The following is a 24,669-nucleotide window of genomic DNA, read 5'->3' on the forward strand; positions in this document are numbered from 1 at the left end:
AATTTTCTGTCTCAGTCATTCCTTTTACATTTATTTGTTGGCATTCTGCAGAAGAGATTTCCTTTCTCCCCACTTATTGAGTTGATTTGTTTTGTCATTGTGGATGTTAATCTGTTATTTATTTTGAGATTCCAGTTTTCCCATATTTGGCTAGTGGGAGCCATCTTAAGCAGTCTCTGGGTCCTTTTTGACAAGACTTTATCATTTGGAACATGTATTTTCTGACACATTAAGCTATTTCAGCTTCATTTTGTACTTCTCATGTTCTGGCCCCAATATCAGCCATTTTTCCAATGAACAGGAATTATATTTTAAAATCAAGATCTGGGTGCTCGTGTGCTCACTAGTACTGGGTTGGCATTGCTTCTATGCCCACTTAATGGACAGAGCTAGGAAGTATGTACACACACACACACACACACACACACACACACACACACAATACACATAGGTCTCTATTTCCAAGTCTGTGTATCAGAAAGCGAGTTCACCTGGATTCCTGGTCAGCCCAACACCACAGCTGTCATTCCAGTCTCCTGTCCAGATTTCCAGCTCCCTTCTCTAACAGAACCCTGACTCCCATCATTCTTAATATACTCGTTTGCTCAGCTCTACAGTACGGAGAGGGTAGTTTCAGGATCGGGGACCCATACATAGCCCTGCAAAAGACAGACCTGGTAACCCGAGTACAGTGTCTGTTCCCGGTTCTTTTTATTTCAGGATGAGGGTAGGTTCTGGTCGGAGTGGTGTGTTCCCAAGTTACTTGGGTGTGTCCTTTTCTCCCCGCTCGGTGCAGTTCTGCTTTTCATTATTCATTTTACAGAGTTAGGTTCATTTGTTCTCAGAGTGTTTCATTTCAGAATTTTGCCTCCATTCTTATTGTTTTGATTTTTTTAAGTGTAGAAAACATTAACACTGTTGCCAAAATCAAAACTGCAAAAAGAATGCAAGAGTGTCATTCCCCATGGCTTCGCTCTCTTCCCATTCATCCTTCCTGCAGAACCAGCTTCAGTTTCTGTTCTTCCTGTGTTTCTTTCTTGCAAAAATAAGTAGATACATGTATATTTTATTCTAGAAGAAGAGGCGTAGGATGTGCGCTTTTCTGCTTTTCCTACCTAACAACATATCCTGAAAAGCCAGCTCTTCCTCCTTTTTGTTTTTGTTTTTGTTTTTGTTTTTGTTTTGTGGTTGCCAAAAGAAAGGAATCACATCTGCCTCCTACACACACACAGAGTTTTCTTGTCGAATAGCGGACATTCATCTTAGTGTTTCCATAGGAAGAACCTATTTTTTTTCCATAGTAAAATGATGCAAAACAGAAACTTTAAATAAACTTAACGTTCCTTAAGAATAGGACACATAATGGCTTGTCTTGGCTGTTCCTTGCTATGATGATTTTCTTGCTTTGGTCACTTCATTTATCGAGGTGGTTTAGTGTGCGGACCGAGCCCGCTGGCCTGGGTCAGAGTTCCGGTGTGGCCGTCATGACTGCGTGACCTTGGGCTTCGCGGCTGCAGCAGCTTGGTTTCCTCGTCGGAAACGAGGGTGGTGGTGAGGCTGTAGTGAGTGTGTGTGTGCGAAGTGAAGAACATCGCCCAGCTCGGGGTACACACTGCGTAAAGGCTGATTCCCGTTCTCATGTTGACGGAAGATGGTAGTATGAATTGATTACTCTGCAGTCTGTAAGGTCTGAAGCTCTAAAAACATTTTACTCATTTGTTTCCATCAAAAATCTATCATCTGCTAATTTATTTAGCAAATCTGAAAAACTCACTTTATTTTCATTGCTGGTATACCAACTATTCGAGAGAGATATCACAGAATAAAACTTAGGAAAAACAGTTAGCAAGACAGATGAATGGATTTTCCACACACTGAATAAAGGATACCTGATAGCTTTCTAGAAAAAAGACCCTGTTTTCGAGACATTCCGTGACATTTGCTGTCTCGCTGATAGCTCAAGAAAGAGCATTTGTGTTTTGAAATCACCTAATGAGTAGACATACTATATCCCATTTAGCTCAGTGACAGCATCCTGAACACAAACATCGCTCTGGAAGAATGGAATACAGTATAACATCCAGCTAGCCTAGAACCTGCGTGAGGTAACGAATGAGGCGCTGTTTTCTGAGACGATGCACAGGTGGCTTGAGTTCTCATTCTTTGTTCAGTCAGCGCAGCTGACGTCATCTGTGTACTGAAGCTTTGCTCCTCCCCGCAGGGACGCGTCGCTCCTGGACCCGATGGAGTGCACAGACACAGCCGAGGAGCAGAGAGTGCACAGCCCTCCCGCTTCCTTAGTGCCGAGAATCCACGTGGTGCTGGCACAGAAGCTGCAGCACATCAATCCGTTACTGCCGGCTTGCCTTAACCAAGAGCAGAGCAAAACCTGTAAGTGTAAGAGCTCGAGCCTCGCGACCCACACTTCATCCCCAGCGTGTGTGGAGCTGCCTGTGACGGGTGCTCATGGCATAGCTGAGTCCGTCAGGTCCTCCTTTGTCAGAATAATCACTGTTTCTTTGCCCCATTGTCCTTTATGTTTATCCTCTTTGTTAATGGGGGGAGGGTACACAGCTGTCTTGTAGCTTGAAGATTGGCGCCTCTTACTGACTAATGTTGGCAAGTCTGTCCTCGTCATCTATCGACCTGTAGTGCTTTTGTTCCAGTTTCTTTTTTTAACCTCGAGTTCCTCTCAGATGTCTTATTCGAGTGCGTTATTCTGAATCAGGTCTCCCTTCCTTCTCCAGTTGTTTCAAGTTTCATGTCCGAATTATCTCCAATCAGAGCAGAACTGCTTGGGTTCCTCACACATGCCCTCCTGGGAGATGGCTTGGCTGCTGAATACCTTATACTGCATCTCATCTCGACAGTGTAAGTGCTCAATTCCTGGCGGGAATTAAGGAGTTTTTTGAAAGTGGAAAAGAGCGGGAAGGTTTCTCCGGTAATCTGTGCGCTTCATCGTCGACTGGTTTTCATTGGTCCAGTGTAACAAGTGTTGCACCAAGTCACAGCCAGACTCCTGTTTTGACCTTTTCCCAGTTTCACATTTAGCATTTCGATTATGTCTCTTTAAATTTAAGAGTCAAAATCAGATAAAAGGGCCTGTCTGGTGAGTAAAATGAGCTCTTTTATCCTTTTTGCATTCTGAATTCTCTGTTTATCCAGCCCACGGCTCATTATCTAGAAACAGTCAACGAGGTCGGTCGTGTGCTCATCTGACTTATAAATGGATGTGAGCACCCCTCCCTCCGTCTCACCGTAGTTGGTTTCTGATTTCGAAAGCAACATGCGTGCCTTCGGCAAGTTCCAAGAGCATGAAGCAGAGGTGGAAATCATCTGTAGTCACCACTTAGAGATGCTCTCGGTTAACACGTTTGGTACATGTTCACGCCATCTTTTTGTTTGCATACATGTACATCCCTATGTAGGTCTCGATATGCCCTAAATGCAGATCCACGTCTTGCATTATCATTTAATATGTATTAAACATTATCCCATCATGACTCTTGATGAACTTTTTGATGAGTGAGTGCACAGTATTTCATTGTAGACAGTTGTACCCTTTCCCTAAATGCTAGATTTTCCTAGTTCATTATATGGTACAGAGATGCAGTAACCGTCTTTGTACTATAAATCTTTGTTTAAATAGGATTTGACACAGTAGTACATGATGGTTATGAGCACAGACTCCAAAACCAAACTACTTGTGTTCAAACCCAAGCTGGCTATGTGAACTCGGTCATGTTCCCCAAACTTTCTGTGCCTCAGATTTCTCATCCGTAAAATGAAGATAATCCTACCAACCTCAGAGGGTTTGGGGATTAAATGAGAAAGCATGTAAGCATTCAGAACAGTCTCTGGCACATGATAAGACTTCACTTAAATATTGGCTGCTTTTTATTGCTGTTATTCTGATTAAAAATATTAATCTATTTTTAATGATACTATATTAAGCTAATTTTTCCACGTTTGCTTTTTGACGAAGATCAAGAAGTCACCTGAGTATCTTATTGATGGATATTTTTTTTTTTCTAGATACACAAGAAGAGACGTTCTTCCACTAGGAAAATTTACAGTTAACTTGAGTGGTTGCCCGCGGAATAGCACCTTCACAGAACACTTATATCGAATTATTCAGCATCTTGTTCCAGCAGTAAGATCAATACAAATATGTATTATAAATTAAGCACACTTTAAAATCCAGCCAGTTGTCTTTACTTCAACCCAAATATTTAACTTTAAGATTTTAATAGATGTCATTACAGGGAAACAAAGCCTGCCACGGTCCATAATTCACAATGTACTTTCCCCTAAACCTTCCGCTTCTCTTTCATTACCTTGGCAGACGTTTCTCTAACGATGAGCCCAACAGCAGGAACTCCCTTACGGTTGTACTCTCGGGCGATGCGGGTTGGCTTGTGTCGTGCACAGCCGAACACTCGCCTCTTCAATGTCTTGTAGTTTTCGCAACAGATTAGAGTGTGAGTGACATGCTTTCGCTTACATGCGGCCAGACCCTGCTCGTGGCATCTTTTGATGCAACAAGCTCCTTCTTCAGGTGGGGCTCGCTTGTATCTATAAAGTGCCCTCCATTGTCTTTGACTTCAGCGGAGCCAAAACACAAAAATTCTCTGAATTTGGAAAATACACCTCACGTCCGCCCTGACATGCTTCTCCTGCGCACACACGCACGCACGCACCCCGTCTCCAGCCCGAGCGCACACACTCCTGTAGAGGCTAACGCAGCAGAAGAGCCGACTGGAGCGTGGAGCAGGGTGCAGGCTGTGGGGGCGCCAGCTCCAGGAGACCGGAGGAGGTGGCGCGGCGGGTTGAACGGGGTCTCGGCTCCTACGACTGGGCGAGGAGGGCCACACAGCCAGGTGGTGCGAGCTCCAGACGCACGGCGCCTAGCCAGCACGTGTGCCCTGCTGTCGGATCTTGGAACAGTTTGTTCAGGAGCCCGCAGCAGTCTGTGATGAATGGGTCTGATTTGAATTCAGGGAAGCATAGAGGAGAATTAGGCTTTTCTCCCACGGTGATGAGTAAACGAACATTTTCTGTTTTGCTGCCCTGTGGTAGGTTAAAGAAGTTAAGCTTTTGGATATTTGCTATATGTAACATCTCAGCTGTCTATCATTTGTGTCTGCCTCACTGGTAAAATAAAAATTAACCTTTAAGAATACTGAACGAGACAGTTGAGAATAAAGCAGCTCAGTGAAACTCTTATTTAGGATAGAGCTATTATTTTTGCTCAAGAGACCATGAGACTACTGCCTGAGGAATTGATAAGGTCCTTCTTTCTATATAAAATAGTGTTTAACTCCAAATATATGTTTTCTTAAAACCGGAAACTTAGTTCCTTGCTCATCAAAAAACTTCTTTTTGCAGTCTTTTCGTCTCCAGATGACTATAGAGAACATGAACCATCTGAAATTCATCCCTCACAAAGACTACACAGCCAACCGCTTGGTCAGTGGGCTCCTGCAGCTGCCCAGCAATACTTCCCTTGTAATTGATGAGACGCTCCTGGAGCAGGGGCAGCTCGACACCCCAGGTCGGTTCGTGGGTATTTCCGTTTCTAACCTCCCTAAAGCCATATCTGATCATGGCTTCTTAAAAGAATAACTGTGAATAGAGACAAATGCATAAAGGCTTGCCATGTGAATTTAATTGAAGTGTGTATTATGAATTGTGTACATCAACTATCTTTTGTCAGTTTTATGAAAATGGTACAATGATAGTACAAGTAACTAATAGCTTTTCAAAGGCTGAGAAGGGAAGAAGTTTTGCCTTTAGTCATATTATTACCTCAAAAAAAAAAGTGTAGACAAGATCTAGTAAAACAAAGTGAAGTTTTAAAATTTTTTTCAAAGACTATCTGAAAGAAATATTTAGTAGATTAGATGGTTTGAACTAATTTCAGTTATGGAACATAAAATTACAGGAACGCAGATTGCATTATCTGCTCAAATAAGAATTAAGAAGTCACTTTGCTGGTGATAAGGTCAAGATGAAGAGGTAGAATTAAAAACTGTATAGACTGGGTACATTTAAGGCAAAAGTGAGTAGCAAATTTGTAAAATTCAGTAACCTTATCTCTGTGGATAAATATTTTAGTTCTAATATTTTAGCCCTGTTGAACACACCCCAGAAAAAATACTTACTGGGAACCTCTTTTTTTGTTTGATTGCATACCAGATGCTATACTAGGTATTAGATTTTGGGGGATCTTGGCCCCCGAAATATATTTGTCTAGTTTGACAAATATTACGTGGGATGTTTACCTAATGAACACTGAGCTTAGTAAATTGGACAGTGCCTCATACACTTTCTCAAAGCAGTAGAAACCTCATGTCTCATAATCAATGTCAGCAAAACTTGTTTAGGTGATTAAAATCCAGTAACTGAAATTTTTGCTTTTTCTAGGTGTTCATAATGTGACTGCCCTGAGCAACCTGATAACTTGGCAGAAGGTAGATTATGACTTCAGTTACCACCAGATGGAATTCCCCTGCAACATTAACGTTTTCATTACTTCAGAGGGGAGATCGCTCCTACCGGTATGATGAGTCATTTTTAAGCAGAGGGAGGCTACACTGGAAAGATACCTATATTTTTGTTTTATTTCTTGGTACTGCTTATTACTAATAAGTTAAACTTGTTTTTAAATTGTGGCTGCTGATTATAAATATGGGAATTGATTATTTCGTTGTTGCCTATTTACAAAGAACCAGGTATCAGCATATCACACAAGCAAAGGAAGCAGATGGAAGCAGTAATGCCCCCATCTAGGCATAGGAAGTAGAAGCTGTCTGTAGCTTGACCGGGTAGCCTCAGACCTTTGCTTCTGCTGTCTCTATCCCATTGTTTTTCGCCAGTCTCCTGTGAGAGAGATTTTAGAGATCCTTTTAAAGGGTCCCTGATGACTGGTAAATCATCAGAGTGACTGATGAGAAATAAGCCTAGTCGTTTAAAAGGTATCTAGTTTCTCTATATAATAGCGTTCACTGTGATTTACGAGAAAACTGCCTGTGAACGAATGAAACAGCCCATTTGTAAGTTTTCTATGAGAAAGTCTGATTAAGATAAATATATATTCCACAATTAAGGAAACATCTAGAACATTTTAATTAGCTGCTTTTTAGAGGCCGGCTACCTTTTTACATGTTTGCTGATACCATTGAGGAAACATAAGAAAAGTCTTTTAACTTTTTAAATTATTGCTGAGGTAGTTATATTTATGTAAATTAATTTTTTAAAAAGGGACTTCCACCCAATAATAAATAATCTTTTCTAATTCCCTGTGCGGCCAGTAGAGATGATGCATCCATCCTCCTGAAACCTCAGATTAATTTAGGAACTTGGAGAATACTCTGTGCTACTTCTCCTTTTAGGCAGACTGCCAGGTCCACCTGCAGCCTCAGCTGACGCCTCCCAACATGGAGGAGCACATGAGCAGCCTCCTCGCGGCCGTGCTGCCCTCCGTGCTGAACAAGTTCCGCGTTTACCTCACCCTCCTGAGGTTCCTGGACTATAGCATATCTGACGAAATAACCAAGGTATGTTTGGGTTAAAATAAAGGATTTCCCGGTGTCGAATTGGAATGTGTAATCAATTTACATTTATTATACTTATTGATAAGGAAATTTTGTTATTTTCTATTAATTTCCATGTCTTGTACAATTTTTCTTCTTAGTAGTTGCTCTGGGGGCTACAATTAATAACTGTGACCATAGATTTGGGATTAATGCCAATTTAATCACAATAGTATACAAAAACTTTGCTCCTTTATAATTTCCTTCTCCCTTCCTTGGTGCTTTACAGATTACATCTTTATTACATTGTTACGTTCATCAACACATTTATAATATTGCTTTAAATCAGAGGAAAAAAGTTAAAGACATTTATACAGCTTTTTGTATTTCCCTGTGTAGTTCCCTTTGCCAGTGATCTTTATATGGATTCGAGCTACTTTGCTGTCTCCTTTCATTTCAACCTGAAGAACTCTCTGTAGTGTTTCTTATAGGGCAGATCTGCTTATGACAAATTCTCTTAAGGTTTTGCTTATCTGGAAACGCCTTAATTTCTCCTTCATTTTTGAAGACTAGTTTTGCTGGATGTAGAATTCTTGGTGTATAGGCCTTTTCTGTCAGCACTTTTTGAATTTATTTAAAAAGCAGTATGTCCTCCAAAGCAGAACCTGCCTCCACCAGCTGTGTCCCGCAGAAGCCTCCTGGCTTCTGGTGAGGAGATCCTTATGCACAGCGCATCATGGTTCTTGTTTTTTCATGATTCTCTTTGGCTTTCGACGGTTTAACTGCAACGTGGCTAGGTATGGATCTCTGAATTTTCCTACTTTTGGAGTTTATGGAGCTTCTTGGATGTGCAGATTAATGCACATTTTGGGGGAAGTTTTTAAGAAATTGGGTAAGTTTCGACCATATTTCTTTAAATGTCTTTCTGCCCCCTTTTCTCTCCTTCCCCTGGCACGCCGATGTACGTATGTTGGCACACTTGATGGTGCCCCCCTAGACTTTGATTTGAGGCTGTGTTCGTATTTTCTCATTCTTTTTCCTTTCTGTTCCAAAGACTGGATAATCTCAGTTGACCTGGCTGAAAGTTTGCCAATTCTTCTGCCTGCTCACATCTGCCGTTGAGCCTTTCTAGTGATTTTTTAATGTTATATTTTTCAACTTTAGAATTTGCTTTTTAAATAATTTGTTGATTTTTTTATTTGGTAAAACATTCTCATATTTTCTTGTAGTTCTTTATACATGGTTTCCTTTGAATATATTTAAAGTAGATGATTTAAAGTCTAATATTTGTGTTTCTTCAAGGTTGGTTTCTGTTGACTTTTTTCTTAATGAATGGTCATACATTCTTGTTTCTTTGTATGTCTTCTAATTTTTGTGTGGAAAATCTGACATTTTAAATAATACAATGTGGCAACTCTGCTGAGTTTCTCCTCCCCCCGCCCCCCCCGCCCCAGGGTTTGCTGTTGATGACTTTTCTGAATTCTATAAAATCTGTGTTCTTTGTTGTGTATGGGCACTGAAGTCTCTGCTGTTAGCTTAGTGGTCAGTCTGTAATTGGATAGGAATTTAATTTCCTTAGATGCCTGGAAGCAGTATGTCTCCTGTCTAAGCCAAGGGGCTGTGTCTATGTTGGAGCCAGCCTTCAACAGAGCCATGCAGCTTACAGCTCTGCCCTAGCCTTGAGGTTATCCAGAGATGAGAGCTTAGGCCTGTGCATGCACGTGGCATTCTAAATGCCTAGGGATTTATGTGTGTGTGTGTGTGTGTGTGTGTACACACACACACACATATACATACATACATGTACACATACACAGTTTTCAAAGCCCCTGTGGACATCTCATTCTCTATTTTTCCTTTTAAGGGTTTTGGTTAGCCTGCTGTTTGCCCCAACTATTACCCAATACCTGAGGCAGCCAAGGTGACCAATAATTCCTTGGGTGGTTCCTGATAAATGCCCTGGGAGGAAGAGGCTTGTTCCCACTGGGCAGGCTCCAAGGCAGGAGAAAAAGGACAGCCTTGCAAATGGATTTTCCAGGGAACTACCAAACGAATGATGATGGTTCTCTGGGAATGGTGCTTTGAAAGGCTCCAGCCTCACTACCCTTTCAGTGGTCGCCAGGCTGTCCATTTTCAGGTGGGGTGGGGGTGCGGAATAGGGTAAGTTCAAATGCCTCAAAGCTCATTGTCTTTGAATAAATGCTGCTCAGATTGCTATAAGCATCTGGTTGGTTACCTTCCAGAGTTTTGAAGAAGCTGTTCTGTTTTTTTGCTAGTGTCCTTATTCCTTTTAATGTGGAGATAAGTTTTCAGAGGTCCTCACTCTGCCATTTCTGCTGACATCTTTCTACCCTGTGTTTAAAGGCATCATTTGCTATGCAAGTTGCTGGCTTCTGTCTTCTTTGTCTTCTCAAGTGAATCTGAGTTGTATTCTGTTTGGAATACCTTCACCGATAGCATCATTTGTCTGTGTAAAGTTTGGTTCTCACTCCTTTCACTCAGTCTCATTTGTCTAAGAGGCAGGGCTGCCTGCCTTATTTTCACATCAGTCAAGGAGCCAGGTCACTTTCCTCGCCCTATTAAATGCAAATGTCGTTCCTTCCTGTGGAACAGTTTTAAAGTCTCTTTACTCTTTTGTTAAAGGCAGTTGAAGACGACTTTGTGGAGATGCGTAAGAACGACCCTCAGAGCATCACGGCGGATGATCTCCACCAGTTGCTCATCGTAGCGCGGTGAGTGGTGCGCGTCCCCGTTGCTCCCTCAGTCGGCTGTGTCTGACTCCTGATTTACTGATAACTGAGGCAGACTTCTAAAAATAGAACCGAACTTTCCCCTTGTAAAAACACCTTGCAGAGTGGAATTGTTTGGCCATTGATCACTTCATTGGAACCAGGTGTGCTTCTTGTTCTCTAAGCTTCTGAAAGCACGTCACCCTCCAGATTTGACTTAAGGGATTCCTTTGTAGAAATCTGAGTTGGCTCTTGTTTGTGTCGCTACCAGAGATCCTTTCTCCTAACCCAGAACTCCTAGGTCTTAAGAAAAAAAAGGGATCATCCTAGGTCTCGACTTAAATTTGTTTGTGTTTCGAACCAGGTTTCTGTCTCTCAGTGCTGGTCAGACGACGCTGTCCAGAGAACGATGGCTAAGAGCAAAGCAGCTAGAGTCTTTGAGGAGAACCAGGCTTCAGCAGCAGAAATGTGTGAATGGAAATGAACTTTAAGATCAGATACCTATGAAAGAGTAATGGGCAAATTGTAGCCACATTATTGTAAAATTCAAATACCATTTATACCACATTGTTTTGTAGATAATTTGTATCAAAAACCAGTGACTTTTCCCGAAATCAAGCCTGGTAACATCTTAAGTTTATATAATATTCAGTAAGGGCTTTTACCTTACTGATTTTATGGAGCTTTTGAAGTTTGTTTTATAATTATATAAATCAGTAACAATGTACAAAAATTGTATTTGATATAAAAGTTTAATATTGATAATGTTGATTATACCATTTCCTTAAGCTTCAGCAAAGTCATAGGCCAGATTCTGTTGAAATGCTAACATCAACTTCATTTGAAGAAAATTGTTGAAATTCCAAAGTTAGGACTTGTTCACTTAAGGTTTTTTCGTCTTTCTAATTAACGGGGTCTGAATGTGTTTAGCGGTCCCAGTTTGGGGAATGGGGCATACCTGCCAGTAATTCACATAACCATGTGAAATTCTGTAGTATCATTTCCCAGACATTTGACCACAGAAGCTTTTTTTCATCTAACGGTTGTTAACCTGCAATACTAGTCTTTAACATGGCAGTGGTTCCCAGACTTTTGGAGTTCATGGACCAGTAATATTTCCAAAAATTTTGGGGATGGACAAGGTTGCCAATTTATTTTGCCAAGCTATCTGAAAGAAATCGTTGTATTATCACCATTTTTTTTCATAAGAGGACAATCTCAGGAAGAGATGGTCCTTTAAATGAAATAAATGTAGCTTTTTGAAAAAACACTCCATTGTCCTTATTTTCCTCATTTAACCCCAGTGCATTTGGGAACCACTGTTTTTTGGGACTCACTTAAGGAAATTCTTGCCCTATGAAGTTATTTTGCCCACATAATGAGCCAAGTAGTTAACTTTTTGAAAATGCCTTCTTTAGGAAAAAGGTTTTTAATTCTTTTAATAAATGTGGTTTAATTGCTTTGATGACTGTGTTAGTATCTGTTAGTTCCAGATATTAGATCAACTAACAGCTGCTAGTCTAGGAAAGCCCTGATAAAACTGTAGGTAGGTTTTCCCCAGACCGATTACAGTTTTAACATAAAACTTTTTAAAGGAACAAAAATATCCATAGCTAGAAAGCAGATTAATACTATAGTATAAGTGTGACATCAAGAATATTTGGAAAGGTTAGAACATTACATAAGCTACCAGTGGTTGTTTATAAAGATTAATTTAAGTCAGTAAGTCACCTAATTGGAAACATTAGATATTGATTCCTCAAATTCCACACTCCCCTAAATTGACATTGCTAACCAGGAAGCAGGGTCAGCCTTGAAAAGCGAGGAATTTATTATGCCTAACGAACTGAAGTGAAAATTACTAAAAAAAGTTGTTACACTTTTCCTAAACTCAAAGCTATTTTTATAAACTAATGTAAATGATATGTTTATATTTAGAATTCTAACTGGTTTTCATTTTTATAACTGGTAGACTAGAACTTCCTTAAACTTTTAGAAGTGAAAGCTCAACTGAATTTGTGAGAATAAAATTCATCAGCGTAGAATAGTTACTGTGTGTTTATTGTGCCAATGTGAATTGTAATTTACCAAAGAAAAGTACGTAACTTGCTTGGTCTTGTAGAAAAGTTCCCTTCAAAGGAAAACCTTCTTTCAAAGAAATAAAACTCATCCCATGTGATGTGTTGAAGAGATGCTGTGTCCTCTTGATGGAAGCCCATCCCCTGAGGTACACTTAGTATGGGGAGTGGTGCAGCATGGTGTCCACCACTCAGGTAGGAAGAGAATTCTGGGCTTCAGAAACCCTTCTCTTGCTACGCACGTGGACGTTAAAGTCTGTTAGTCTAACGCAGTGTTAATCCTATTTTGAATCACCAGGAAACTGGAACGAAACATCGCCTTTAGTTCTCAAAAATCTCTTTGGAACTAACTTCTGTGGAGTTTAAAATGCATATTATCACAAGACTTTGCTTATATTTTCTCATGTTGTGGAACAGTTAATATTTTCAAGAAAAGTTGGTTAAGAGCAGGATAAAACATTCCATTTCAGTACTTGGGTTTTAAAATTTGTTGGTCTCTGATCCATTTCATCATTTTTAAAGTCATGAAAACACTTCAAAGGGGTAAAACATTTGGAAAAGCAAACTTACCTTACTTATGAATTACCAAAGAAATTTAATTTAATTTGATTCAAAAATCAAACCATTATCTTTAAAATGTTATTCAAGGAATTCTCATACATTATCACTTTAAATTACAATAGTATTTTATTTTTAAATAGTCACAAGATTTGACAATTCACACACACAGGAAAAAGATATCACTAATAAATAACAAAAGTGGAAATACTCATCAAAGTTACAACAGACATAATGCTTAGCTGAGAATCACCTCAACAGTAAGGCTCTGAACAAACCAGACAAACTGCTCCTTGTTAGGATTATGTGTCGGGGCTGATAGAAGAGGCCCCAGTTCCATGTGGTCAGGGTTACAGTACACAGCCAATTTTAGCACAGTTGTGCTTCAGACTAAGTTTTCAATAGTTGCAATAATCTACACAAGATGTTAAGGAATGCCCCCAAGAGAAATTAAAATTTGAAGACTTCTTTCAAGAATAACCAATATCCAGTAAATGTACATTCTTACCTGAAAACAGCAAGATTAATAGATGCTGGTATTCACATCTGATGTCTCAGCTTTTAGGACTGACGAGTCTTAACACTTCTAGACTTTGGGGTGTATAGGGTGGTAGAAAACTTAAAATTTAAGTAGAATAGAGGGAAAATTAGGATCAAATGGGCATGTATTTCTTGACTGTATTGCCAATAACCCTCAACCCTTCATAGGGAATGATGAAGCCATCTTTAAAACTAAAATAACGGTTTTTAATATTCAAATGCTTCGCCATACTAGTAACACTAAAGTCACTAAAAACTAAATATATTTACCTTGTAGAGGTAATACACAAATGACCGACAAAAACAAATTATAAAAAATGCTAATCCCCTAAATGTATCCATGACTATCCTTTATGCACCCACCCACCTCCAAAAAAGTTTCAGGTTATCGCGTCCCAAAGTGACCTATCCCTGAATTACTTTCAGAGAGACAAACTGCTCTGTAGTGTACAAGCTACTCAGGTCCACACACTCTAGGACGATGCACTTCGGTCGTCCTGACCCTCAAATCTGGAAATCTGTTCAGGTTCACACTCCGTTTAAAACCTTTCCCAATAAACAATTAGAATCTGTGACCTAGATTCAAAGACAATACAGGTTAAAAGAGCCTAATATGTGAAACCTTTTTTTTTTTTTTTTTTTTTTTTTTGGATTAAATATCTTTTTTTTTTTTTTTTTTTTTTTGGATTAAATAAAAGCCACAGGATTCTTGTGGCTACAAACTAAATCTGAATTATTCGTGTCTGGCACTGCGTAAACATACTTTTAAGTTCGTTTTGCTGGACTTCATGGACCACTTCAGGTTCGGCAGGGCTCTTCTGAACCTTTGCCACTGCAAAGTTTATCCCCTGGGTTAACCCAGCTTGGGTAATGCTAGCAACCTGGACCATGGAGCTTCGAATCTTTGCAAAGGGAGAGACTGCTCTGCTGCTGCTCTCTGAAGGAGAAGGAGTCACATGAAGCCCTGTCTCAAGTTCAAGCACACTGGATCCAGAGCCGAGAGTATTTTGAGATATGGCTGGTTCAACAGACAAAAACTGTGGGCCTGTTGCAGAAGACACATCTAACTGAGATGGTCTAGAAGGTATCTGTTCCAATGATTCAGATTGGGTTTCTTCATTAGAAACTTGATTGCTCATTTGATTTCCTTCCTCACTAGCCTGCTGAGAAACAGATCTGGTTTCTGATAGCTTGGTCGTTTTGTTTTGTGCATCTTGTACAAATCTGTGGCAGTAAATATCCACAGGCTTGGCAAAGCCAGTCAAGATGTGTATGTTGTCAGCAGAAGGACTTTTTTTCAAAGGAGACTCACAGCCTTTTCCAAGGTCACTTCCACGAGTGATAGTAATCTCCGAAGGAGCATGAATGCTGATATCAGTGCTGCTAATAGACTGGGATCGACTGCTTAATCGAGGTGCTGAAGCAATAATACCACAACTAGGAAGAACATAGTCTACTGGCCCTACGCTCTCTAAAGAATCAGCTAGCTGCCTATCTTCATCAGACTTGGAATTTGTAAGGAATTCATCAGAACGGTACGAGTCATTATCTGAGGACGCTTCCCCGTCAGACTCTGCCTGGACTTTACTATCCATCACACTTGTGTTTTCCATGGTTTCAAGACTACTGTCTGATTTCCAAAGATTGACTTTTAAGTTTGGTTTTAGAAAGTTAACTTTCATTTCAGGTTTTGTAAAGTTTCCTAGTTTTCGTAGATTGCTGATATTTACATTGGATTTGGTCTGTTTGACTTTTTGATTTAGAGATGAAAATTTGCTCATTAAAAAATTTTTCCCCTGGGCCAGAGAGCCTTGATTTTGAGATCTGATGCCAATGATGTCTTCATGCGGTTTACTGCTCTTCCTACAAATTAGAAGACAACAAAGTTAATTCCCCATAGAATTCAACATACCAGTTCCAGTTATTTAAGTGAAAATTCTTATTTAAATTGGCCTCAATTTCTTGAAAACAGTACACTGCTGATTGATAAACTCAGAACCCCTTGGAGCTGACACAAGAACAGTATTGTGCAACAGAGATGTGAGCTGCAGATGTAATTTAAAATTTTCTAGCAGCCGCATTAAAAATGTGAAATGAATTTTTAAAGTATTTTACTTAACCCAGTATATATGAAATATTGTCACTTCAGCATAGAATTGACATTAAAAGATGAGACATTTTTCAGACTAAGTCTTTTAAACACTGTAGTGTTTTACAAGGGCAGCAGAAGCCGTGGTAAACACTGATGAGTTGTTCCCAGGTACTGGTGGGAACGGGTGGCCCGACTATGTGACTTTTACACCAAGTACAGGCCACCAAGCAGGCCACAGACGTCTTCATGTGCTGTCCTCATCTTCCTCAAGCAGGCCACCAGGTGCACTGAAGAGCCACCTAGTGAAGCGACTACTATATCTGCAACATCTTAATCCTACTCAGTGAAGCTCTTCCTGGTAAGTGGATTAATTATGTTGGATGCTTTTGGACCAAACATTTGTCTTCAGAGTTGATCATTATTACGTATTTCCTTCAACAGTATTCTCCCAAACATGCAGAGAGGAGACAGTGGAAGAAGGGAGGGGTTCCCCCGCAACGGTGGCCTCAGCCTGTGTTTTTGTGCATTCTGAGAATTTCTTTCTAAAACTCCAAAAACCCCACGCCCAAAATTCAGACTAGTGTCATTTCAAAGTCTCCAAGTCCACATGTGGTGAGTAGCAACCATGTGTGGCAGCACAGGTCCACCACACCTACAATCTAAACCACCAGCAAAGGCAACAGTGGCTGTAAATGGGAATCCACAGCACCTTAACTGAAGCTGTCTACACATATCCAATTTGGCTGAATTCAGGTAGAGTAGGAGGAAGGATTCTGTTTCCTTACATGTTCTATGGGATACCTGAATTTATTTTAAAAGGTTTGGGACATTTAACATAACTTAGTGTTTTCTCTGGTATTCCTCATGATAGCTATAAATAAGAAAAAAAATCTGCTATTCGCCACACATCTCAGTACAACTTGAGTCATGCGGGATAGCCGGTCTTGAGACTACTTCATAAAAATTATGCTAAAGACCTACTGAAAGAATTCTACCAATAAAAGACTGAACAATTTTTCACTAGATGACCAAATAGCCCTCTTCGCTAGTGGAATGTGGCCCACGAAACCTCATTAGACAGAAAATCCACAAATTTAAATGCAAAATAACATTTACAGGCATTCTTTTCTCAAATTCAGAAATCTAGTGTTTAAAACTGTCTATGTTCTCTACAAAGTTATTTAAATTTGAATGTGCCCTCTCGAGTATATAGGTTTAAAATATATCACTTGTGACCATAATTTTAATAAAATGTTTTACTTTTTGATCCATGGAAATTTGATACTTCCTTCTCTAAATTCCAACTCATCATTACAATGTGATCACACCCACCCACCCACCTGCACTCTTTGCAATTCTTTGAAAGAAGTAAGGCTTTGGATAATGTCTTTATTCTTGAGAGAAAATCAGTGTACTTACCTCTCAAGTTTTTTCTCGATTATGGGTACATCTAATCCCATGGCTTGCTTGGTTATCTGCAGCATCTCTGCAATGCACTGAAGGGTATCTGAAACCCAAATATAACTAGTTGTCAGTTTCTCCCTAAACATACTAAAAAAACAGCGGTTCTAACTCAGAACCTAAATGAAATTTGTGGCCTTACAATTAAATACAAATTTACTTGCTACAATTTACAGACAACAGCTACTTATTCATTATTCCCTCCACTAATTCAGAGTGTTCTAAAACCAATTTTAACAGGAAAGTAAATAAAGAGCAAAAGAACCATATCAATTGGAATTAAAAGTTTATTCTAACTCGTGTGTGCAAATATTGCTAGAGGCAACGCAGCAGCTGTGAACAAGACAGGTGTGGTCCCTGACTACTATCCTCGAGAGGTGTATGTGGCAGGAAAAGCCCTGGCATCCATATGGCCACACACATTGAATTCCCATTAAAGATTCCCTTGCCACAAATGACATCATTAGTTCGACATCATTAGTTCGAATAATCTCCCTGCATTGTTGGGAACAAAGTTGCTATTTCAAGGTCTCAAATCACAAAGCTATTTCTCGGGATGATTCAGTTGGTAATGGTATGTACTGCCCCCAATCTCACTTGGGCTTGTAAGCAGATAAAAAGTTATCACTCATTAATTTCATCTCTTCATTACCTTTTCCATCCTCTTCTGGATTACGCATTACAGCTCTCAGGGTGTGGAAATAACCACTTGCTTCTTTGTACCTGTAGTGCAGTCGCATGCAGGAGAACTTTGGCTTACCAAAAAGAGTGGGTTCAGGACCTAAAGACCCAAATGCATACGTGTTAATCTTTTATATAACGTATACTTTTTTCCCTCTATCTTCAAAAGACCAACACATTGATCAGGTATTTAGTATATTTCTCTTCATAATCTAAACAAGAGCACACAAAAGCTTATTGTGACAATTTGGTTTGATAAGACTATAAATACTCTTCTTCGATCTCATATTTAAACTTTCTTAATCCCTGGGTTAATCTTCACAAGATAAGTAATAAAAGAAATATTGTTATTATTCGACAATATCATTCACTAATCTGTAAATAATAGAACAGAATCCTAAGAAATAGACTTCTTGGAATATCTCTTTCTGGTTCTAATAAAATGTTATACCAGCTGAATGAATAATTTGAAGAAAAGTGTTTGCTTTCTATGATTTGGTTAGTATGTTAAAACTTACCTATTTCTATTTTTTCCAGGTCTTCTAGGCTTAGTCGTTGATACTGGTTTACTTTATCAACTTCATCATCATAACTAGATGTAGAGAAAGGCAGGAAAAATCAAAGGCATATTTGGCTTGTCAGCTGAGAACTGTAGCAACTACTATGCAATTAAAATATTCCATATATATAGTTCAATAGCTAGAGGAAAATCACTTTATAGATCTTGAACTAAATCAATTACAAAGAAAAATAATTTCATTTTTATAAACTTTCACAAAACAAAATCCAACAAACCAAAAATTTAACCTAAAAGGCAGGCAGCCCCCCCCCCCAAAAAAACAAAAAAAACATATACTGAATAATACAGCAGTTGAATCTGATAGCCAAATCAAAAAGGAAAAATCTATGTGATCAATACCAACTGGCACCTGGGCCAATGACTGAAAAACAACAGTTCACATAGACCAAAAAATATATATTAGAAAAAAAAAAAAACTCGAATCCAACAAGGCTGTGGGGAAGTACTTGTATTTTTCCTGTGGCATTGTTAATTGGTAGTCTTTCTGAAGATCAATCTGACAATAAACCACAAAAGTCACATAATTCATCACTGTAACCAAATGATGTATCCAAAATAATAACCTTGTAACCAAAGAGAAGTGCAAATGTGCACAGGCAAAATTATCTGCACAGGCAGCTGTATCATTCACAGCAGCAAAAAAATGGAGAATTATTTCAATGCCTAATGATGGGGAAACATTTAACTATGGTATAGAAATAAAAACAATGACAAACAGTCCTTAACAATAAAAATATGTTGAGTACATCAAAAATTGGGAGAGAGACAGGAAATAATACTAAATGCTAAAAGAATGCAATTTATACTGACAGTTCCTTCCATAAGGTAAAGGGAAGGTAAAGGGGTTCATTCAGTACATTTCTTAAAATAAGTAACAAAACCAGATTAATTTTTTTTGTTATGGATTCTAAAAAGGAAATTTACTCATTTAAAAACAAAATTAAAAGCTTTAAATCAATAAGAAACTTACTAGGCTACATAGTAGGCAGAGTTAGAAAGCAGTAACAGCACATCCACGTCTCTGTGAGTAGCATCGATGAGGCTAAACATGACAGACAATAAAATGTTTTTATTTTCATCTACATTTTTGCCAAGCTTATTTTTACAGGGGAGCCACTTATTATAAAAGATTGAAGAGAAAGAAAATCAAATAATCAGTGAGTCCTACTTCTGTAAATGTATACAATCTACCCTTTTGGAAATTTAAAAGAAAAATGAATCCAGTTTAGGAAGCGGGGGAGGAGGTGGAAGGACTGGGGCTCAAGAGAGGTCTTCTCAGAGAGGCAGCCAAGGAGAAGGGGGAAATGGGGAACGGGGAACGGGGATTGGACAATGGTAAAGGGGAAGCAATTGGGAAGAAAAATGTGAGATCGAGAAGGGAGAAATTGTCTAGATTATCGCATGTGACCTAACCTTTGAAATGACTGCACATTTAGAGTATTTTCACACTTGTGTGTAATGCATCCTTTGAAAGAATTTGACATAAATATAACATTTATGTAGAAAACTGGAACTAAGCCCAAGCTACTTTGCATTTTTCTTACTACAGATTAATTTACTTGGCTTTTAAAGAACAAGCAAATATTTCCTCACTATAAGTCCGTTTTACCATTCTAAAATATCAAAATGAAGGTTAGAAACTTGAGTGTTGGTGAACCACTAAACCCCGAAATAGAGTAAAATGTACATCTTTGTAAGATTACAAATAAGAAAATGGTCAGTTTATAGAATCTACGAACCACGTAACGGGCAGAATCTGAACTCAAAACGTTTAATCTAATATTCATGTAATATTAATAACAGCCTTTCCAAACAAAAGATGGAAATTAATCTGCATTAGACTTATGTAACTATTAGCCAAGACAACAGAATGCTACTGAAAAACAAACAGTAGGGGAAAAAATCATTTGTAGATGGAAATTAAACATATGATGAAGGTGCATAAAAATGAGGTCATTGTTTATTTAATCAGTATCGCAGAGAAAAATTTACCAAAATCTTAAACTGAGGTACTTTACATCAACAGCACCTTGTTGTAGCATAACTGTCTTAATCTAAAATAAATTCTCAATTCTCACCTAAAATATGCCCCAAAATACAATAAATAAGATGCCAGAACCTGATAATATACCAATTATCAATGGGAAAAAGCATAAATTCGAATATCCTGGCAGCTTCATCCAGAATACATAGTAGCCCTGTAAGGATGTGATTTCGTTTTGCCCGCTGATACTTACATGCACTCTGGAAATTGTTGCTGGGGCCAAGCCATAAAATTTACATCGCAACACATTTTAATATGAAAAATACCCTATTAATTAGTGTTACTTGATCCTAGTTTCCTGTTTTGGCATTTATATTTACATCGGTCAGACACGATCCTCAGTCAAAATCATTATGTCCTTAAAGAAAAGCACTTGGCACGTAACAGGCAGTCGAAAAAGATGTCAGCCCTCCCCCCGCCCGCATTTTCACTGAAGTTTTAGCTGCAGTAAATACTTAATTTCCCTCCCCAACCACCCTCCCCCCTAAACAAACGAAAAAAGACACTTTTTAAAAAAAACCACGGACAAGAAAATAAATAAAACCCCTTGAGGTCCGCCCCACCCCCTGCGTTTGCAGCTCTAAAGGAAAAACTGCTCTACTCGTTTTTTTCCCGCCAATCGGGCAAGCCCTCCTTCCACACGACGAAGACAAAAACCGACAGTACGACATGCAGCCCAACCACTGCGACAATGGTGGCGTAAAAGCCACTGTCGTCAGGGGACATTAACAGGAGACTTTGGAAAAGGAGGAGTTTGCAAGAAAAATATAACCCCACGGGAACTTTAACCATGAGTCCTGCAAAAAGGAGGAAAATCTTGAAAGTTGTTGCCAGGCTGCCGCCTTCAGGCTTGGGCTCAGCGGCGCTGCCTGCGGCGCTGGCGGACCGCTGGGCGGTCGGCGGAGGCCTGTGGGAGCGCGGCATCTCGTCAGTCCGTCTGTCCGTCGACGACGGTCAAAGCTCAGTGAGAGCCACCTGCACCCGACCTCACGCCGGCAGCGACTGCAGTGACTGCGGCAACTGCAGCGCTGCCGCGCCAAGTCACGCCCAGGGACGCGTCTCGCTCCCGACCGCCCACTTCCGCCGCGGCCCGCGCCCACTGCGCATGCGCGGCTGCCCCGGCGCAGCGAGCGCGCTCGGAGAGGGTACCAACAGCAGCCCCGCAAGGAGGGGCGCCGAGACGGCCCCCGCCCGGTCCTGCAGGAGTGCACAGGCACCTTAGTAAATCAAGGGCTGTCCCCACTGCTCAGGGGGCCCTGGCAGGCGGCCTGCCGCACCATGACCAAGCCTCTGTTCTCCGCACTGTCACATGCCTAAGAAAGTGGTCGCTTCGCTACTCCACTAAAACGAGTAGAGGAGTGATCATCTACTCTCGGTGTAGAAAAAGCGAGTTAAATAGCGTTGGACAGAATAAAGAGCGGGCTGCATGGCGCTGAAGGGCACTTGGACAGCACGCCGATCTCCCCGCACATTTAAGACCCTCCCGCCCGCGGCAAACCACCAGGCTCTGATCCGCCGTCATTCAAGTCAGAGCTTTTCCTGCAGCAACTGGGGGCGCAGGAAGCCGAAGGGGAAGGGCGCAGGTCTGACCTGTACGGCGCCACAGGTTGTATACAGGGAATAAACAGAAAAAGGCCCGGGGCCGGGATTGGGCACTGGGTATGCTCCAAGGAGATGCTCAAAGGAGAGCGGGAACCAAGCAACCGGCGCCGGGCTGTGCTGGACAGCTCCAGCTGCGGTGCGGGGAGGTTAAGAAAAGCCACGGCAGCCATTCCCGCTGCCCAGTACAGGGCTATTTGTAAACTGCCATAACTTTTTCTGACAGATATTTAAACAGGCAGTGAGGCGCAATGTTTAAGGAGGTATGAAAAAAAAAAGCCATCGAGATAATTTTTAGTGCAATATTTTTAAAATTCAAAATTAATGCAAAAATACCATGATGAATAAACCAAGATTTTAAATAAAGACAGGATCTGACCCTGCACTTGTACAATCCCATCTCACTTGCTTCCCCTAATCCCAGCCCTGGTCCCTGTAAAACGGTACTTAAAAAACACGTGGCCCAACTCAATAAATAGACACAACCCAATTTTTAAAATGTGCAAAGGATTTAAATGCAAGAGACTTCTACTGACTCTTAGCAAGCATACCCAAATTTTGTTGCAAACTTTAATAGCATAGCTAAATACACTTTACATTTTTTTATACTCCTAACCCAGGTTACTAACTTTACATAAGAATTACAAGACTGGAAATCAAATCAAATCAGATGTACTGTGACCTTACAAAATGGTGCTCAGCTTTAGAAATAAACCTTTTTGGTCTTTTTTTCAATTATCTCCAAAGGAGCAATAAAAATACTTGATCTAAAGATGATATTGACAATCATGACAGCTTTAAAAAATTGAAGTTGAAAATCAGGCATGATAGCTGCAGCTATTTCTGAATGGGAATTAAAAGTACTATTTTTTTTTTTTTTTTTGGTGCTGCATTAGGTTGGACTGCCGTTAAAAAAACTAAAGTACGTGAATCAAAAAATTTTTACCAAATGGATTATAAAAGCACAGAAATTTTCTGCTAAATTGTGTGAGAAAAACCTCGTCTCTTACTTTAAAAGTCTGCAAATTGCATCCACACATACAGTATTGACTACCAAAACAAAATAATCCATGAAAATAAAGTCATGGAAGGTTTCCCTATGAGCTTACAGTCAATATTTTTTAAAATTCATTTTAATATATGCATTCAATTGTTCTTTCAAGCTTGTTTTATGCCTTTTATTAAAAATACATGAAATGTAAAATAAGACAAAATCTAAATAGCCTTTTATTCTCAGAGCATGGTCTAGAATTTTCTAAAATGTTTTTAATTCATAACATTGAAAATTATAATTGGATGGTTTTGTTTAAAAAATGTTAAGCATTAGTTGGCCTGTTTATTTTATGAAAGGTCAGGACCACTTTACAACCAAGGTAACTAGCATCACTGTACCCCTTGCTGCCCTGTTATATGCGTTAATAAACCTAGATTCTGGGGGAGGAAAACTCATGCAGCCAGCTGCAAGCCATAGTTTTACAATTTGTTTTTTATATAAAATATTGCATTAAAATATTTCTCTTCATTACTGAGATTTTTAGTGCCCCCTTAATTATACCCCCAAGGCGAGTCAGCTTGCCTTGGTACCAGCCATGGATGTAAAAACCGCCATGCACCATGCATCCGTGCCCACAGCTTTATGGACAACTGCTAGCATTAATTAGGAAAACTTAACATCAGAAATGTAAGCACGTTAGTTACCACAATACTACTCCAACTCACCTGGGGTCACAGTCAATAAGGGCCCAGCCCCCATGGAACTTTTCATTATCAGGCAGCAGTAACTTCATGTAACTTTGTAAGAGCTGGCTAATTAGTTCCTGGTGACTTCTTTGATTTTCCTTATGCAAAGCTTCATGTTCTTTCTCCTTGTTAAATATGGAATAAAGATCTTCTGTCACTGGAATTCCTTGCATCAAATCTAGAGTAGAAAGTGTTAATATCTATCATCATCTTGGTTTACTAATTAATATGTTCTTTAAAAACAATGTAGATGTAAAACCATAAAACTCTTATAGGAAAATATAGGCATAAATCTTTGGGACCCTGGATTAGACATGTTTTGTTAGTTTGTTTTTAAGATAGGACACTAAAATCACAAGCTACAAAAGAAAAAAAAAAAAGACAAACTGGACATCATCCAAATTAAAAACTTTCATATTTCTAAGGGCAATATCATGAAAGTAAAGACAATCCACAAAATGGAAGAGAATATTTACAAATCGTCTGATTATAAAATATTCCTACAACTCAATAAAAAGACAAATAAGCCCATTTAAAAATAGGTAAAGGATCCAAATAGACAAGCTAACTTCTTCCTAGTGTGGCATGTTGCTCAAGCTTTAATGAGTCATTATAACCGCATTCCCTATAGTTATTTGGGACAATGAGACTGGAGGAGGCTTTGGAGAGAGACCTGCCCCACGAGGGGAAGCAATGATCCCAGACTGCTACTGGCCTCTCTCCCTCTCAACCTTGAAGAGATCCAGCTTAAGGATTAAGATGAAGCTGATGCTATGGATGGTCGAACTGAGAGAAAGACAAAGCCTGACTCCTCCAGGACATATCTGAGTCACTATACCAGCAGAAGTTATCTATTTTTCCTTAAATAAACTGCTAAAACCCAATTTTCCAGTCAACACACGACCTATCCATGGCGAATGAACCAAACCTTTTTATACCAGACTTCTCAAAATCCTAACTGGCCTGTGTCTAGGCCCTACTATTTCATGTGTAATAAATAATCAGGTTAAAAAATAGGATTTAAAAAATATT

At 39.6% G+C, this 24,669-nt stretch overlaps 2 protein-coding genes across 4 annotated transcripts in view; one reads left to right on the forward strand and one right to left on the reverse strand.

Annotated features, from left to right (window-relative positions):
* Positions 1 to 12,311, forward strand: part of MCMBP (minichromosome maintenance complex binding protein) — a 25,474-nt gene extending 13,163 nt beyond the window's left edge. Inside the window, exons 8-15 of the mRNA XM_023530089.1 lie at positions 2,222 to 2,391; positions 2,748 to 2,871; positions 4,036 to 4,153; positions 5,389 to 5,554; positions 6,427 to 6,560; positions 7,395 to 7,559; positions 10,179 to 10,267; positions 10,629 to 12,311. Of these exons, the coding sequence (XP_023385857.1) occupies positions 2,222 to 2,391; positions 2,748 to 2,871; positions 4,036 to 4,153; positions 5,389 to 5,554; positions 6,427 to 6,560; positions 7,395 to 7,559; positions 10,179 to 10,267; positions 10,629 to 10,755 (1,093 nt within the window). The 3' untranslated portion in view covers positions 10,756 to 12,311. The remainder of the gene's footprint in view (positions 1 to 2,221; positions 2,392 to 2,747; positions 2,872 to 4,035; positions 4,154 to 5,388; positions 5,555 to 6,426; positions 6,561 to 7,394; positions 7,560 to 10,178; positions 10,268 to 10,628) is intronic.
* Positions 12,312 to 12,893: 582 nt separating this feature from the next.
* The window catches only part of INPP5F (inositol polyphosphate-5-phosphatase F), a 76,279-nt gene continuing 64,503 nt past the window's right edge, over positions 12,894 to 24,669 (reverse strand). Inside the window, exons 15-21 of one of the 3 annotated variants that reach the window (XM_011359222.2) lie at positions 23,617 to 23,815; positions 19,225 to 19,296; positions 18,193 to 18,266; positions 17,646 to 17,774; positions 16,952 to 17,039; positions 14,125 to 15,303; positions 12,894 to 14,081 (exon numbers count right to left, since the gene is read on the reverse strand). In XM_011359222.2, coding sequence (XP_011357524.1) covers positions 14,163 to 15,303; positions 16,952 to 17,039; positions 17,646 to 17,774; positions 18,193 to 18,266; positions 19,225 to 19,296; positions 23,617 to 23,815 — 1,703 coding nt within the window. In that variant the 3' untranslated portion in view covers positions 12,894 to 14,081; positions 14,125 to 14,162. The other 2 variants (XM_023530087.1, XM_023530088.1) reach the window with 2 other exon arrangements.

This window comes from Pteropus vampyrus, unplaced genomic scaffold, assembly GCF_000151845.1.
Source record: "Pteropus vampyrus isolate Shadow unplaced genomic scaffold, Pvam_2.0 Scaffold46, whole genome shotgun sequence".
Lineage (NCBI taxonomy): Eukaryota > Metazoa > Chordata > Mammalia > Chiroptera > Pteropodidae > Pteropus > Pteropus vampyrus.